Raw genomic sequence first — 19,043 nt, 5'->3', positions numbered from 1 at the left:
CTGATCTTTGCCCTAGAGGGAAGCATTATCCTTACTGCATGCTTGTACAAAACCCACCCTTTGCTATCTCTACCTACTAAGGGTGCTCACTACAAGCATCCTTACAAAAATAGCTGGCAACAAAGGAGGTCAGCTCCTCTGCTCTTAAGACGTAAGGAAACACGAGAGATCCCTGTCTCCCAATAATATGTAAATAAATGGACATATATACCATGTTTGTGGATTGGAAGCTGCAATATTGCTAAGGAAAATCTCAATTCTCCCCAAATGAAATGTTAACACAACATAATCCCAATAAAAATCTCAACAGGATTTTTGGTAGAAAGTGACAAGCTGATTCTCAATTTACCTGGAAATGCAAAGAACTTAGAAACTGCCAAAACAACTTTGAAAAAATTAGAACACTGTTAGAGGATTTACAGCACCTGACTTTAAGATTTATTATAGAGTATGGTATTGCTATAATGATACAAAAATGGATCCATGGAACAGAACAGTGGGCCCAAAACCACACCCTCACATACACTGTCATGATTTTTAACAAGGGTGCAGAGGCCATCCAGTGGAGAAGAGAGCCGTCACAGCAAACAGCGTCACACCAACCAGGCAGCCTTACATAACACAAGAACTGGGACTCCCGCCTCTGTCTGCAAGCCAATAGTAATCCAAATGGATCAGAGACCTGCATGTAAAATGAGGAACTATAGTTTTATCTTTTTAGGGAGTTATAGCAACATTTTTAATGTCTGGAAAACATTAAGGTGTGGAGGGACTGACGTTTCCTCACTGTTGTTGTAAAAGCAGCTCATGGCCAATCCTGTTTGCAATAGAGAGTTCTGTTTACTAATTTCGGAATGGATGAAGAACTCAGAGACTTTTACAACTGGAAGAAACTTCTGAAGTCATTCAGACAAATAGCTTGAAGTTTTCCAGACAAATGCTTATCTCGTTTTTTCTTAAACACCTTCAGTGATGGAATATGCTCTGCCTCCTGGGGCATCACATTTTAACAGCTCTTGTTACTTCTTTCTTTCAATTGAGTCCAAATCTATACCTGTACTTTCCACCCCATTGCTCCCTTTTTTATCCTTTTCTAAATTACAGCCCAAATCTTCTCATTTTCTGGTCCCTATCCCCCTCTCCCCTCTTTTTTTTTTTTTTTACTTTTTATTATGCTATATTAGTCACCACACAGTACATCATTAGTTTTTGATGTAGTGTTCCATGATTCACTGTTTGTGTACAACACCCAGTGCTCCATGCAATACGTGCCCTCCTTACTACCCATCAGGGGCTAGACCATCCCCCCACCCCCTCCCCTCTGAAACCCTCAGTTTGTGTCCCAAAGTCCATAGTCTTTCATGGTTCATTCCCCCTTCTGTTTACCCCCTTCATTCTATTAAAGGAAAACATATTTAAAATATTTATGATCTTGAGTTAGGCGAAGATTTCTACCCCAAAAGCACAATTCATAAAAGAAAAAAACTTCATCAAAATTAAGACCCTTGAGGCACCTGGGTGGCTCCATCGGTTAGTGTCCAACTTGATTTCAGCTCAGGTCATGATCTCAGGGTCATAAGATGGAGTCCCACGTCCACGTCAGGCTCCGTGCTCAGTGGGGAGTCTGGGATTCTCTCTCCCTCTGCCCCTCCCCCTGCCCTGGCTCTCACTCTCACTCTGAAATAATAAATAAACAAATCTTCATTTAAAAAAATTAAGACCTTCCAACCTTCTTTGAAGATGCTCTTAAGAAAAGGAAAAGACAAGCCACACCAGGACAAAATAGTTGCATTTGTAACCAATATTTGGATTTGTATCCAGAATACACAAAGAACTCTCGATACTCAATCAAAACAATCCATTTTTTTTAAATGAGCAAAAGATATGAAAAGATACCTTATCAGAGAAGATACGTGGACAGGAAACGAGCACATGAAAAGATGCTCAGCATCACTGGTCACAACAAAAATGCAAATTAAGACCACAGCAAGGTAGCACTGTGCCTGTTGGACTGTCTAAAGTTAAAGAGAGGGGCGCCTGGGTAGCGCAGTCGGTAAGCATCTGCCTTTGGCTCAGGGCGTGATCCTGGCGTTCCGGGATCGAGTCCCACATCGGGTTCCTCTGCTGGGAGCCTGCTTCTTCCTCTCCCACTCCCCTGCCGTGTTCCCTCTCTCGCTGGCTGTCTCTCTGTCACATAAATAAATAAAATCTTTTTAAAAAATAAATAAATAAATAAAGTTAAAGAGAGAGACCACACAAGCACCAACGGGGATGGGCAGCAGCTGAACACTGATGTGCCGCTCAGGGGCGTGCAAAGGCAGCATACACCTACCACATACCCAAACACTCCACTCCTAGGTATTTACCCAAGAGAGATGAGAGCATTTGTCCATGCAAAGACAGACTAGAATGTTCATAGCAGCTTCACGTATAATAGCCAAAACCCGGAGACAACCCAAATGTCTATCAACACCTGAATAAATAAAGCAATTGCGGTATACCCGCAGCACAGAACACTATTTAGCAATAAAAAGCAGTCAACTATTGGTCCACAATAATAACATGGATGGATCTCAAAATAATTATGTTGAATGAGAGAAGCTAGGTAAACAGAGTATAAGATGTATGATGTCAGGTATATAAACTCGTGGAAAATGAAAACAATTTATAGTGCAGAAAGAGGGTGAATGCATGTCTGGGAAGAAGGGAGCTGAGGGGTGGGAGGGAGAGACCACCAAAGAGCACAAGTACCTCCTGGACGTGATGGCTAGCTACCTTCACTATTTTTACTGCAGTGATGATTTTATAGGTGTATGTTTACATTAAAACTTATTAATCGTTTACCTTAAATGTGTGCAGTTTACTGCATATCAGTTACAACTGAAAAAAACTGTCACAGAAAATAAGCTCAAACAGAGATCAACCTAAATTATGAAAAAATAAGGAAAGTCCATTTTTTGCACACCTAAGTGAAACATGCACCTACCAAATACATACTGTTAAAAGTTATGATGAACAAATTGGGACAAAATTTTAAGTTAAATTCATGGTCAGACATTGACTACAACATATTTCTCAGTATGTCTCCTAAGGTAAGGGAAACAAAAGCAAAAATGAATTAGTAGGACTTCATCAAGATAAAAAGCTTCTCAGGGTGTCTAGGTGACTCAGTCAATTAAGCGTCTGATTCTTGATCTCTGCTCAGTCTTGATCCCAGGGTTGTGAGTTCAAGCTGCACGTTGGGACATGCTGAGCGTGGAGCCTACGTAAAAGAAAGAGAGAGAAAGAGACAGAAAGAGAGGGAGAGGGAGAGGGAGAGAGAAATCTTCTGCACAGCAAAAGAAACCATCAACAAAACTAAAAGGCAACCTACAGAATGGAAGAAGATATTTGTAAATGACATATCTGACAAAAGGTTAGTACCCAAAATATATAAAGAACAGGTATAACTCAACACCCAAATCACAAATAACCCAGTTGAAAATGGGCAGGAGACATGAACAGACATTTCTCCAAAGAAGACATCCAGATGCCAACAGACACGTGAAACAATGGTAGCATCACTCAGCATCAGGGAAACGCAGATCCAAACCACGATGAGAGACCCCCTCACACCTGTCAGATGTTTAAAATCAACAACACAAGAAACAGGTGTTGGCCAGGACGTGGAGAAAAAGGAGCCCTCGTGCACTACTGGTGGGACTGCAAACTGGTGCAGCCCCTCTAGAAAACAGTATGGACGTACCTCCAAAAGTTAAAAATAGAACTAACCTACGATCCAGCAGTTGCACTACTGGGTATTTACCCAAAGGATATGAAATCACTAATTTGAAAAGATATGTGCACTCCTATATTTATAGCAGCATCATCTACAATAGCCAAATTATGGAAACAGCCCGAGGGTCCATCGACTGCTGAATGGATAAAGAAGATGTCATATATACGCGATGGAATATTACTTGGCCATAAAAAACAATGAAATCTTACTATTTCCAACAACATGGATGGAGCTAGACAGCATCATGCTAAGTGAAATAAGTCAGTTAGAGGAAGACAAGTATCACATGATTTCACTCATACGTGGAATTTAGGAAATAAAACAAACAAGAAAATGGGGGGGGGGAGAGACAAACCAAGAAACGGACTCAACTATAGAGAACAAACTGAAAGTCACCAGGGGGGAGGGGGCCAGGGGATGGGGAAACAGGTGATGGGGAGCAAGAGTACACTTATCTTCATGAGCACTGAGTAACACAGAGAAGTGTTAAATCACTACATTGTACACCTGAAACTTATACAACCCTGTATGTTGACTACACTGGAATGAAATGTTTTAAAAATAAAATATAAATAAATTAGTGGTCAGAGAGAAAAAGAAATAGTAGAGAGAGCTTTTATTTCAGAGAAAACAAAAACTCCACATACACCAACGCATACGTAACTTCAGAGCTGTGACCTCAGGTTTCTTTTCCCCACACTCCTTCATCTGACATTCAGAGCCCTAGATAACACGACACTGTTTTGTCCACAGAGAAAGACAGGTGAATCCCCTTACCCGCTGTTTTATAAGGTAATTTTTCTCTGGGGGCGCCTGAGTGCCTCAGTTGGTGAAGTGTCTGTCTTTGGCCCATGTCACGATCCCAGGGTCCTGGGATCGAGCCCCAAACTGGGCTCCCTGCTCAGCAGGGAGTCTGCTTCTCCCTCTCCCTCTGCCTCTCTGCCTGCTTGTACTCTCTCTCTCAAATAAATAAAAATCTTTAAAAAAATAAAAATTAAAAAAATGTTTAAAGATAATTTTTCTTTGTGTCACAGAATCCTAACTACACCGAAAGCAATACTTCAGAAGCAGAGCTAGAAACAACCTGGCACACCACTGAGTTCTCTATAGTTTGAAATCTTTCTTTTAAAGAATGCTCACATCTTAGGACAATCCATCCCAACATTTCTAATACTTTACACCTTCCCCCAGCCACAGAGGAAGAGGCGCACATGCCATACAAGAAGATTTACACAGAAACCCTCTCCTCACCACTCAAAAGCCACCACAGCAGCGGGATGAACCCCGGGCTCTCGCTGATGTACTTCAAGCCTTTCAGGTTGATGCTCACATTGTACAGGGACATCAGCAGTAACCTGAAATGGAAAGAAGACAGGTTAAGATGATGCCCCACGTGAAGTCTCACCCTAAATACTCCTGCTGGTGAGCAGGGCTTTCCTACATGGCAGATGTCCCATTCTGCAGGCGGGGTGACAGGCACCACAGGCAGGACATACATGAAATAATAATGCTCCCTGGGACGCTACAGGAGAACGGGAAGCTCCGGCCACAGGGCCACAGAAAACCATCTTGTAAAAGTGCACAAAGTCACGGGACACACTACAGAGAGGGTCCCACCGAAAACCTCAAGACCGGATTTACCAAGACCACTCCTGCATTTACACACAGGCGACCCTCCATTCATAAGTATACTGTGCTCTAACAGTTCAATTCAGCTGCTTACAATTTAATCCTATCTTTTCATTCAATGAACATTATCCATGATGTCTGGGATCGAGCCCCACATCAGGTTCCTCCGCTGGGAGCCTGCTTCTTCCGCTCCCACTCCCCCTGCTTGTGTTCCCTCTCTCACTGGCGGTCTCTGTCAAATAAATAAATAAAATCTTTAAAAGAAAAGAAAAGAAAAGAAAAGGCTACACAAAGATTTTGCAAACCCCTGAAAAAATGGATGAGCTTTCAAGAAGTGAAGGGAAAACATCCCTGACCAGGAACTTGGTGAGAGTACAAATTCAGGGAGGCATGTGTTAAAGAGGATAGATTCCAGAAGTACACAGCTCCAGTGCAACAGACGGGCTTTGTGCAGAGTGACGGAAGGAAAAGCCTCAGACCAACACAAGACAGAGACTCAGGTCACAGACCCCTACACAAAGCCAGGGAAGAGCAAGCTTTTAAGCTTGGCATGAATCCATACTTTCTGGGCATCCTGAAAACCCACAAGCCATGTAATTTTAATACAAAGGAGAGCTGGGAGGGGCACCTGAGTGGCTCAGTCAGCTAAGGTCTGACTCTTGGTTTCGGCTCAGGTCATGATCTCAGGGTCATGAAATCAAGCCCCGAGTTGGGCTCACAAGCTAGGAATGGAGCCTGCTTGGGATTCTCTCTCTCCCTCTGTCCCTCCCAACCTCTCTCTTTGGGGAAAAAAAAAAAAAAAGGAGAACTGGGCTAGGAGCTCCTCCAGCTGCCTGGCCAAAGTAAACATCCTCTTGAAGGAAAGGACCCCCAACCTGATCTTCAAAGCATCCCCACAAATACAGCACTAACAAATGTGAGTTCATAACAAAACACAAAATCATGAAAAACAAGACCCATAAGGAACAGCACAAAGAACCAAGGAGAACCAAGATTTCAAAAAAGGATTGTCAGATACTAGAAGTATCATTCGAAGAACAGAAAATGGGTATGTTTAGTAGGTATAGATAACATAAAAAGAAATTCAAAACACCATCAAGGAGCTACTGAGTATTACAAATACCCAGCCAATTCAAAGGAGAACCTAGAAGAGTTTACAAAAAACGAAACTCTTAACAATCATAGAGTGAAAGCTCAGGGAAACTGACCCAGGAGCAGGAGGTAAGGACAGGTACTGACCAGAGCGGGAGCAGAGCACAGCTGTGGGAAGGAGGGAGCCCAGACAGGCGGGGCTGCAGCTGGTGCCACAAGGCAGCCACGAAGCGGCCCCATGGAGAGTGGGAGCTGGGAAACCACGCACCGGGCACAGATTTTGCTGATCACCTCAGGGGGGCCCGTGTTTGAGTGCAGTAAAGCTCACTACCTGCTAGGACAAACATCTTCAGGAAAAGATAACAGAATCCAGGGTCCAAGGAGAGTCCACAACGTCCAGTGTATGACCGAACATTCAACCAGCAGGGCCCACTGCGGAGCAGAGAGTACAGCACTTGCTTTGGGGGCAGATGCAAGGGGTGCCAAAACGTTCAGTAACCAGGATCTTTTAAATGTATTGTAAAGCAATTTTTTAAAAAGATTTTATTTATTTATTTGACAGAGACAGAGAGAGAGAGAGAGAGAGCACAGCAAGGGGAGTGTGAGAGGGAGAAGCAGGCTTCCCGCCGAGCAGGGAGCCCGATGCGGGGCTCGATCCCAGAACCCTGGGATCATGATCTAAGCCGAAGGCAGACGCTTAACGGCTGAGCCACCCAGGCGCCCTGTAAAGCAAATTTTTAAGAACTACTGCAAAAATTCCATAATAAGCAATCCATCAAAATTTTAAATAAAGATGGGCTGAGTAACAGTGAGTGTCATGCCAAGACACATTGGAGCCTGAGGCAAAAGAAAATCAATAATAGCGATTCAGTCCATTAACAAGGGCCTGATTAAATAAACTGCGGTATGTGCATACATGCACGGCACACGAAGTGTTTACTACAGTCTTCTGTTGAAATAGCTGGTTTCTAAGCTCCACGGCTTATTCAGGACAGGGGACACGGTAAGCACTCAGTTTAAATATAGAAAGTGAACCAATCCCCAGTGATTGAGAGCCTCCGCCGGGCAAACATGCGGAGACAATCTTTCCCTCCCCATATTACAGCGGGCATTTTCATAGTCAAGGCAATGCTACCAGGTTCAAGAAGACAACACGAGACCAGCACCCGCAAGGGCAGCGTTGCCCACGTCTCAGACTACGATCCTCAGGCTCTCACACGCCACAAAATGAGCCAAACTTGCCAACCCTTTCAAGTTTTCCTAACAATTTTTACACATATCCAAAATCTATTCACTGGTAGTCTCTTTCATGAGTTACTAAGAGCAGTTCAAATTCATGTTCATGAGGAAAATTCAGCATTTTAACTACAACTTTCTGAGGCCTCCAATCCAGGATTCTAAGAGAAAAGTTCTTACTTCCAAACACCAACACAGGGAGTTGGAAGTCCTTAAAATGAAATGTGCTGTCCACACAGCTTCCATGCTACAAGAGCAGGGCTGAGTCACAGCTGCAGAGATCGGATGGCCCCCAGAGCCTAGCAGAGTTTCTATCTGACCCTTTACAGAAAAAGTTGGCAACCCCTGCCTTAGAAAATGAAAATAAAGTTAGCTAATGTTCTTTACAACTTAAAAGGTGAATTTCACATCTAAGCGATAACTGGAACATGGGGCAAATTCCAGAAAATACCTCCAGTTGAAATTCTTCACTGACCACCACTTACCTTTAAGGTGGCAAAAATGACTCACAAAATTGATAAGTGTCTTTAAAATTCATATTTGGTCAAAGTCAGCCGTCAGTAAGAAGCTAGGATGGAACAAAGGTCGTTGCAATGACCACAGAACCACCCGAGACCTCATATCGTTGCCAGGCTACAATTCACAGAAGACCAGAGACTACTCCAAGGTCACAGAGGACTAACAAACAGCAAACCCAGAAAACTTTCTATTTCTTATGCAAGTGCTTTTTGTTCCAAGATTTCTATCCTAACCACAAATATTTTGTAAATAATGTATCAAGTTTCGAATTGCAAAGTCAAGAGAAACTGCACATTCAATCAACTCTTCTGGCACAGAAGTATTAAAAGTAAATGTCATTTCCCAAATTACCATAGTACTAGGAGCCAGACTTTTCGTTCCAGTGACAAAAAAGGTAGGCAAATTCTGCTTCCTACCACGAACCTAAGCAGAAGATTTGTTTTAAACGGATTTACGGGCTCCAGAAGGCAACTTGCCAGGCTCTGCAGCCTTGAGAATTGCAGATATGTCTGACATTGACAACAAAAGGACAGAAAACAAGGCTAACATAAAGATACCAGCACATCTGAAATCCTACAAAACAACACAGGAAACTCTCTTTCAAGTAAAAGGACACTGTCTTCACCTAGCCATAGCAGGCCTGGGGCAAAGTGGGTTGGCCTGGGGCAAAGTGGGTTGGCCTGGTAAGAAGTCAGAAAGCTGTCCTGACGGTCTGACAGACAAGGCAGAGTCATGAGAAGTAAAGGTGATGCAACTCAACTATCATATTCATCTTGAAAGAAATCACAACCAGAAGCAACAAAGAACACACGCACCCAGTACTTCAAAACAAACCAGCAATAAAAATAAACAAAAAGGCATGACTGTGATGTCCACCCTCCAGAAACAAAAGCCACCAACCGGTCATCTAGACTAAAATCTAAAGTAGCCAGATTGCCACCATCAAGTAATGCTAAGGAACAATGAGCAATACCATTCTTACAAAAGACTGCATACGTTATTCAAGAGAGAAGCAAATAGTCAACTTTACTCTATTTCAGACCAAATGATGGACAGAAACTGGCATGAAGACCAGACATTTCAGACCAAATGATGGACAGAAACTGGCAGTTAGAGGCCTACCAATTTTTTTTAAAGATTTTGAGAGAGAGAGAGAGAGAGAGTGCACATGCACAGGGGAGAGGGGCAGAGGGAGAGGGAGAGAGAATCCCAGGCGGACTCCCCGCTGAGCATGGAGGCCAACGTGGGGCTCTATCTCAAGACCCTGAGATCATGACCTGAACTGAAATCAGGAGTCAGATGCTTAACTGACTGACCCACCCAGGCGCCCCTTTTTTTTTTAAATTTCATTGAGTATTAAGTATGGGCCAATTGTAGGAACAAGTGCTATCCTGTTAAATTTTTTGAAGTTTTTAAAAAAATTCCAGTTGGTTGGGGCACCTGGGTAGCGCAGTCGTTAAGCGTCTGCCTTTGGCTCAGGGCGTGATCCTGGCGTTCCGGGATCAAGTCCCACATCGGGCTCCTCCACTGGGAGCCTGCTTCTTCCTCTCCCACTCCCCTGCTGTGTTCCCCCTCTCGCTGGCTGTCTCTCTGTCAAATAAATAAAATCTTCAAAAAAAAAAAAAATTCCAGGTGGAGAACATGCAGTGTGATTAGTTTCGGATGAACAATATAGTGATTCCACACTTCTATACATCACCCTGTGCTCATCAGGACAAGTGCCCTCCTGACTCCCCATCCCCTACTTCCCCCATCCCCCGGCCCACGTCCCCTCCAGTGACCATCAATGTGTTCTCTGTAGTTAAGAATGTGTTCTATGCAAATAATGAATCATGGAATCATTACATTACAAAAACTAAGGATATACTGTATGGTGACTAACATAACATAATAAAAAATTATTATTAAAAAAAAGAATCTGTTTCTTGGTTTGCCTCTTTTTATTTTGTCCCTTATGCTCATTTGTTTTGTTTCTTATATTCCACATGAATGGGATCATATGGTATTTGTCTTTCTCTGACCCACCTATTTCACTGAACATAATTCTCTGTAGTTCCACCCATGACATTGCAAATGCAAGATTTCATTCTTTTAATGGTTGAGTAACATTCCTTTGTGTATACACCACCTCTTCTTTATCCATTCATCAGTGGATGCACACTCGGGCTGTTTCCGTAACTTGACTATTGTAGATACTGCTGCTATAAACATCAGGGGGTATGTATCCCTTTGAATTAGTGTTCTTGTATTCTTCCAGTAAATACCTAGTAATACAATTGCTGGATCGTAGGTTAGTTCTATTTTCAACCTTCTGAGGAACCTCCATACTGTTCTCCAGACTGGCTGTACCAGTTTGCAGTCCCACCAACAGTATACGAGGGCTGGGGAACCTGGGTGGCTCAACTGGTTAAGCATCTGCCTTTGGCTCAGGTCATGATCCCGGGGTGCTGGGACTGAGCCCACGTCGAGCTCCCTGCCTAGTGGGGAGCCTGTTTGTCCCTCTCCCTCTGCCTCTCCCCCTGCTTTTTCTCTCTCTCATTTTCACTCTCAACTAAATAAAATCTTTAAAAAACAAAACAGTGCACGAGGGTTCCCCTTTCTCCACATCCTCGACAACACCTGTTGTTTCTTGTGTTGTTGATTTTAGCCATTCTCAAAGGTAGGAGGTGACTTCACGTAGTTTTGCACTTTCCTGGTGATGAGCAAGGTTGAGCATCTTTCCACACTTTTGTTGGCATTCTGTCTTCTTTGGAGAAATGTCTGTTCATGTCTTCTGCCCATTTTTTAAATTAGATTATTTGTTTTTTGGGTGTTGAGTTGTATCTGTTCTTTATATATTTTGGATACTAACCCTTTGTCAGATACGTCACTTGCAAATACCTTCTCCCATTCTGTAGGTTGCCTTTTAGTTTTGTTGTTTCCTTTGCCGTGCAGAAGCTTTTTATTTTGATGAAGTCCCAATAATTTATTTTTGCTTTTGTCTCCTTTGCCTCAGGAGACATATCTAGAAAGAAGTGGCTACAGTCAATGTCAAAGAGGTTACTGCCTGTGTTCTCTGCAAGGATTTTTATGGCTTGGGGTCTCACATTTAGGTTTTTCATCCATTCTGAAATTCTTTCTGTGTGTGGTATAAAAAAGTGGTCCAGTTTCATTCTTTTGCATATTGCTGTCCAGTCTTCCCATTTGTTAAAGAGACTGTCTTTTTTTCCATTGGATATTCTTTCCTGCTGTCGAAGATTAACTGACCATATAGTTATGGATTCACTTCTTGGTTCTCTATCTTGTTCCACTGATCTACGTGTCTGTTTTTGTGCCAGTACCATACTGTCTTGATCATTATAGCTTTGTGATGTAACTCTGAAATCTGGAATTGTGATGGCTTGGCTTGGCTTGGCTTTTTCAAAGTGGCTCTTGCTGTTCGGGGTCTTTTGTGGTTCCATACAAATTTTAGTACTGTTCGGTTGTTGTTGTATTTTTTGTAGGAAATACAGTAATTAACTATAGAATCTGCTTGTTTTAGATCTGTGGCTATGCTCATCAAGTTAGAACTTAAAATTCAGTGTACATAATGCTAACCAAATATCTACAGATTGATTTTTATCTACTATGTAACATAGAAGGCCCACAAAGAGATATAAAGGGCAAAATAATACCCAGATCCCTGGTTAAGAAAGAAAATCTTATCACCATAGTCAAATCCCCTGTGAACTATGAACACAGACATAGACACTTCGGGAGATGGGAGCCAACACCTCCGTCTGTCGCAAGACACAGCCGTGCACTTGTAGATGCTTTCACAGCACGTGCGCAGAGCCCGACGGCTCCACACCCATGTCTGTGTCAGTGGCAGCACACCGTACATGATCTCCCACGCCACGGTGGGATATTTGTCTGTGCTGACTTGTACAGTAATAACGTGGTGCCACTGACACGTCCCAACATTAACTGATCACAACCTGTGTAAGTCTTCTGCAGCTGGCAGAGGCTCAGGTAATCTCCTAGCACACGCTATTACAGACGCGGACGCTACAGCGTCTCTGCACGGGCGTCCTAGTGTTCGAGGCTAAAACGTCTGCTGGAGTACATATGCAACAGGGGACTGCCTGTCCCGGGCATGAGCATATTAACCTCAACAGATGCTTCTCACCTGCCTTCATCTCCCTCCCACCAGCAGAGTGGACAGGTGTAAGTTTTCTCTGGCCTCACATTTCTCCAAAGCTCAAAACTGTCAGATACTGATTTTCTTCCCAATTCTAATTTGCATTACAATTGAACTCAAGAATCTTTTCCATACTTATGAAGCTTGCCAGGGTTTCCTTTGTGAACTGCCTTATTATCTCTTTTGCCTGTATGTGTTTTAGATTATTTGCCTTTTTCTTAATGAAAATGCCAAATACACATACTTTGTTTTTTTTTTTTAATGTACATAGAATGATCAAACTAGGTAGCTTGAGATCCTAAAAATACCCTTCAGAAGAATCAAGGTTATATTCAAACCACCACCTACCAATTTATAACTTAGTATTAGACCAATTCACTGGATGTTAAACATTTTGTGGTTGAAAGCTCTACCGCGTGAAAAAGAATAATATATAGTAGTCCCCAGACCCCAAATGTTAGGCAGAAACATTTTAGAAGCTTGATCTTCGTTAATATCTGGAAATGCTGCCAACTCTAAAGAATTTGAACATAATCTAAGATTTGTCCTCAAAACGTACTTCAAAATATTTAACTCTTAACCAACATCCTAGAAATATAACTGTCCTTAATAATAACTTTCCTACTACCTAGAATTAATAAAGCTTTGATTGGAAATGACTCAGAAAACCCAATCATGTTTGGAGATATGTTTTCAATTGTTATTAAGCTGTTCCTTATGCGAAGGTTTCAGGCCACCCAAATGCATGGCAACGCTTTCTGTGACTTTTAACAACAAACAAGATATAACCATAACCCAGAAAGTGAACGTCTGTATCTCGTTTGCTCATTTAGCATCATTTACTAAGCACCTTCTGTGTATCAGGCCTTGGGAAAACAGAGCTGAAGCACAGTCTGTGCCATCCAGAAGTTTACAGTGAATGGAAGAGAGAAAGGAAAGCACTCATTGAATGCATTGTGGGGTGCACTTTTAGAGTTCCCTCTCCAAGCTTAGTGTCCTCGGGGTAGTTCTAAGGCACTGCCACAAAGACATTTTGTGGAAATGCTTCTAGAATCATCTTTATAAAATACAGTCAGAGGGGCGCCTGGGTGGCTCAGTCATTAAGCGTCTGCCTTTGGCTCAGGGCTTGATCCCGGCGTTCTGGGGTCGAGCCCCACATCAGGCTCCTCCGCTGGCAGCCTGCTTCTTCCTCTCCCACTCCCCCTGCTTGTGTTCCCTCTCTCGCTGGCTGTCTCTCTGTCAAATAAATAAATAAAATCTTTTAAAATAAATAAATAAATAATTAATTAAAAAAATAAAATACAGTTGCTTGTGTTCCCTCTCTCGCTGGCTGTCTCTCTGTCAAATAAATAAATAAAATCTTTTAAAATAAATAAATAAATAATTAATTAAAAAAATAAAATACAGTTTGAGTTCTGACTATCCCAGACAAGTTCTCTCTTCTTTGGAAACTGGGGTTCTGCGGGAAAAATCAGCCTGCTGGTCCTTATGATGGTGAATCATCATCGTTCAAGGAGGCTCAGCTTTGCAAATATAGTTACCACCACTCAGAGCTACATCTGTTCAAAGATGTAATAATGCTAGTTTGGTTATAAAGTATGAACTGGTTTTCCTGCAGAGCCTGGGAAATTTCATGTGCAGGACTTCTCACTTACTAAACCCTGCTGATGACAACTGGGAAGTTGTCAAGTGGAGGCATAAACCAACAAACAACTTCTTCAAGTAGCAGAGCCAAGTACATCCCAACTCCAGCGCATTTCTATAATCCTCCACCCTATGTGCCTGGTCAAGAAACACCTTTGCAGAGCTGCTGTCTTCTCCAGCCTTCCCTGACCATACCCACCATATACGCCTTGGGTCCTGAACAATGAGATGTGCCGTGTCAATAACGTGTGGTTCGTTCAGAGTAAACACATTCCCTTCACCGAACGTGAATCTCAACCCCACATGTGGGGTCAGTGTTATGCTGAGAACCAGCGGTTTTCAATCAGGAATGTGGATAACCCCCCCACCAAGCAACCTCCAATAGTGCACCTTGCCTGAGGCCCCTCTCTCCAGCTGGGAAGCCACCTCAAACTCTGGACCTCCAGCAAACCCATTTGATGACATCTCCAACAGGACTGACCCAAAGCAGCAGCTAGGACAAGAGGCTAAAGGGCCTCTCATGGTCTGTTTGATAGGGTTGGTAAAAACATAATGAAGGATAGGCAATGAGAAACAATCAATGAGAAAATTAAACACAAAAGAAGTAATGGGTACTTAGAAAGGCTGGGAGTTAACCTGATTCCTGAAATCCAGATCTCTCACATGAAATGAAAATTTTGTTTGTCCAGCTCTTGGGCGTCAAGGACAAGGGCAACACCAGTGTCATGTTACAGCAGGAGAGGCTCAGGGTCCACCACACGAGGTTCAGTGCCAGCACGACGCACAGTGGCCCTCTGCAACCCCAAGATCAGGATGCAATCCCAGATGCTGCATGCATGCCTGGGTGACCTGTGGCTAGAGGTGGAGGACGAGAACAGATGCCAGTCGTGACAGGGGAGCTCCTGACACAGCACGCCCTGACTGCTGGGTGAGAACTAGAAGTGCGTGGAGAGGTGAACAGGGGCTTGCCACCACCTGGTGGCACTGAATTCCCCACCCTTGGCGGACAGAGCCTGGTCTAGGGCTGGCCCGGGTTGCACACAGGCACCGGAGAGGCTGTCATGAATGTGAGAACTGCCCATAGAGGGCGCAGCCCTGGCTTTGAAGCCTGGAGGCCAAGGCTCACGAGGTACACCACTGCCGCAGATAGCAGTCCAGCCATCCAGCACAAAGCATCTTGAGAGGCCCAGCATCAGCTGGTGCATCTGGCCACCAGATATCAGATGTTTCTAGATTTGGAGAATCTGCCCCCAAAACAAGCAGATAAACCAGGGCAAGTGGGAAATTATACAGCCCAAAAGGACCGGATACGAAAGAACTCACTGAGGCCGAGTCACAAGAATGTCCCACTTGTCACCCTCTGGGTGTGCGCCACCAAAGAGATGGCCCAGGGCCCCACAGTAGAATCAAGTCTATTACAAGGCCACTGGCATACAGGGACTTCAAGAGAAAGCAAAAGGAACAGGGCACCATGAGCCACCCTTCATTCAGGGGAATGTGTCATGTCGTGTCATGTTATGTCACGGTAAACCCACAGCCCCACCCAAACTCGAGCAGAACTGGCAGATGGGCCCTGATGAAGGTTGTCACAGCACAACTAGGAGGAAAGGGCTGAGGAGGAGCCAGTAGAGGGGGAGTTTGAAAATGCTGAAGCAAGAGATGACAACTAACTGAGCAAAACCTCAGAGGGCAGCTAATCAAAACCCAAGGTGGCAGGACCACTCACCCAAGAACCCCAGAAGGCCACAGATTCCTCTGACATGTGAGAAAAGAAAGTGAGGGTGGGTGGGTATCAATGTGGCAGCTGCGATGAGTAAGCTCACACCCACACCCCCAATTCTCCCTAGAGCGCAGGAAGGAAAGCCTCTGCTGGGAGCCCATCTGCAGAGAACTGAGGAACAGTTACATGGCCAAGGTCACAGAGTCTGAAATCTGATCTAGCCACTGTGAAGACCAAAGTGGAGACTAATGAGGACACAGAGAGGGCTCCGACAGGAGCTTCAGACCAGGAGAGGGTGAAATGGCATGGCTGTACTGGGAACCTTCCTGTCCGGCATCACTGGGCAGCCCTGGCTTCAGGAAAGGAGAAGGCCAATGGCTGGTCCAAGGTTGGAGCATCGGGAAACGGTAGCAAAGGACCTGAGGCTGCCGACAGGCAAAAGAACCCTGGTGTGCTCCGTAACGGGATACTGGTGAGCTAGACAGAAGAGGAAGCTGGGGAGGGTGGCGGGGTGATCGGGGGGAAGAGGAGTAGTGAGGAACAGAGCTCTCAGCAGGTTTAAGGGAGTGATGAGCAGAGGAGAAGGAACAGAGAGAATATGAACCGAAGTACTGCAGTGGGGTCTGCCATTTCAGGGGCCGAACAAAAGCCAGGGTGTGGCCACAAGACTGGAGTATTCACAGTGCAGAACACCAACTATCTCTGGAGCTGAGAAAGGCAAGCAACCCTGATACCAGAGTACTGAAAGAATCATCCACGAACATGATCAAGTCATTCAAGCCAGCAGGGAATGGTGACAGGGGAAGCCACGCATGACCCCAGTGCTCGCTGAGTGGACAAGGGGAAGCAAGGGTGGACAGGGAGATCACTGGCTGCTTGAATTCTGAAGAAGGAAAAGGTTTTATATGAAGTGGAAGAGAAATGGCTTTTTTTTATGGACTTTAAAAATGAAAGCCAGGGGGCGCCTGGGTGGCTCAGTTGGTGAAGCGTCTGCCTTTGGCTCCGGTCATGATCTCAGGGTCCTGGGATGGAGTCCACACTGGGCTCCTTGCTCAGTGGGGAGTCTACCCCTCCCTCTGCCCCTCCCCCCACTCATGCACTCTCTCTCTCTCTAATAAATAAATAAAATCTTAAAAAAACAAAACCCAAAAGCTAGGACTTGCAGTCTCCAGTTCTGCACATTCAGGAGCTGGAGACCACAACTCCATCCTAAAAATAAGTAAGATGCTCAACACACTGAAAAGTCAGTAACCCTCTTAGATCCCAAAGACAGGGCAGGACGCAGGGCAAACTGCTGCGCCCTCCTTCCTACCAGGTATAGCTGATTTTTGCGCTTAATGCTCCTTGGTGTTCTCTGAGCTTCCTGGGTCTGTGGCTTGGTGTCTGACAATAGTTAAGGGGATTCTCAGTCATTATTGCTTCAAGTTTGTCTTCTGCTGCTTTCTCTCTCACTTCTCCTCTGCTGTTCCCACTTCACAGAGTTATACCTTCTATGTCGTCCCATCGTCCTTGGGCGTTCTGTTCTGGTTTTTCCTCTTTGTTCCCTTTGCGTTGCAGTTTTGCAGGGTTTTGTTGATGGTGCACTGGGTGTTATACGCAACTAATGAATCATGGAACTTTACATCAAAAACCAGGGATGTATTGTATGGTGACTAACATAATAAAAAAATATTATTATAATAAAAAAATCAACTATACCTGGGCACATCATTTCCAAACTGCAGAAAATCAGAGAGAAAGAAAAAAATCCTCAACGAAGCCAAAGGAAAAAAAACCTTACCTACACAGAACCACAGGCAAGAATTACACCAGCTTCTCCTCAGAAGTCACGTGAGCAAGGAGAGAGGAGAGCAAAATATTTAAAGTGTGGAGAGGGGGGAAAAAAAACAACTTAGAATTCTGCATCCAGTGAAATTATCCTTTAAAAATTAAAGGAGAAGGGCGCCTGGGTGGCTCAGTCAGTTGAGTGTCTGCCTTCAGCTCAGGTCATGATCGCAGGGTCCTGCTGCAGGCTTCCTGCTCAGTGGGGAGCCTGATTCTCCCTCTCCCTACAGCTGCCCCTGCTTGTTCTCTTTTTCTCTCTGACAAATAAACAAAATCTTTAAAAAAAAAAAAAAAAAGAAGGAGAAATGAAAACTTTCTTAGACAAACAAAAATTGGAATTTGTTACCAGTAGACGTGCCTTGCAAGAAATATTAAAAGCTCTTTAGAGAAAACGAACATAAGTCAGAACTCAAATCTACTTAAAAAAAGAAAGAGGCCTGAAGAAGGAATAAGTGAAAGAAAAGTAAAAACTTGCTTTTCTTATTCTTTCTTGATCTATCAGTGGTTCATTCAAAAAAACAGCCACGACGGCAGTCAATGATCACAACTTGCAGGTAATGAAACATGTGGCAGCAGGGACACGAGGCACGTGAGGTCGGACTCAGGGTGACCACGTGACCAGAAGGCACTCCTACCACTTGGAAGCTGACACGGTGTTATTTGAAAGTGGAAGTGGATTACATGTACACGGACTGCAAGCTGTAGGGCAACAACAAAAACCAGTGAAAAAGTAGTTTAGCTGTTACGCTACGAAAGGAGAGAAAACAGAACCATATAAAATGCTCAGTTAAAACCATGCAAAGCAGAAGAAGAGGGGAAGACAAAAAACAGGACAAAGACCAAGGGCAACAAATAGAGAAGAGTCACAAGTGTGGTCGACATCAGCCCAATGATACCAGTCATCACTGTGACCATCAATGGTCCAAATGCACCTATGGAAAGACTGACCATCAGAGTGGGTCAGAGACACAGCTCAACTGCATGTGGTCTACGAGAAACCCACTTTAAATACAAAGACAAATATAGGTTAAAAGGGGGACACCTGGGTGGCTGAGTCAGTTTAGCATCCGACTCTTGGTTTTGACTCAGGTCATGATCTCGGGGCTGTGAGACTGAGCCCCACACCGGGCACGGAACCTGCTTGAGATTCTCTCCCTCCCTCTGCCCCTACCCCTCTCCCCCCTCTAAAAAAATACAGATTAAAAGTAAATGGATGGAGGAAAATATACCATGCTAACAATAACTGAAAGAAAGTAGGAGCAGCTACGTTAATTTCAGACACAGCAGCTTTAGAACAAAGGAAGTTACCAGGGAAAAGAATGGTATTACATGATAACAAGAGAGTCGGTCCTCCAAGAAGACATAACAATCCTTAACATACATGCACCTAACAAGAGTGTCAAACTATGTGAGAGGGGCGCCTGGGTGGCACAGTGGTTGGG

At 44.0% G+C, this 19,043-nt stretch overlaps 1 protein-coding gene across 3 annotated transcripts in view; it reads right to left on the bottom strand.

The window, feature by feature from the left end:
• HSF2BP (heat shock transcription factor 2 binding protein) overlaps window positions 1-19,043 on the bottom strand; it is a 100,001-nt gene that overhangs the window by 42,276 nt on the left and 38,682 nt on the right. For all 3 annotated transcript variants that reach the window (XM_011237279.3, XM_034654975.1, XM_034654983.1), the window contains one exon: window positions 5,030-5,133. In XM_011237279.3, coding sequence (XP_011235581.1) covers window positions 5,030-5,133 — 104 coding nt within the window. The remainder of the gene's footprint in view (window positions 1-5,029; window positions 5,134-19,043) is intronic.

Source organism: Ailuropoda melanoleuca, chromosome 1 (assembly GCF_002007445.2).
Source record: "Ailuropoda melanoleuca isolate Jingjing chromosome 1, ASM200744v2, whole genome shotgun sequence".
Taxonomy (NCBI): Eukaryota; Metazoa; Chordata; class Mammalia; order Carnivora; family Ursidae; genus Ailuropoda; species Ailuropoda melanoleuca.
The sequence above is the reverse complement of the archived record's forward strand: the minus strand, read 5'-3'. Positions and strand labels throughout refer to the sequence as shown.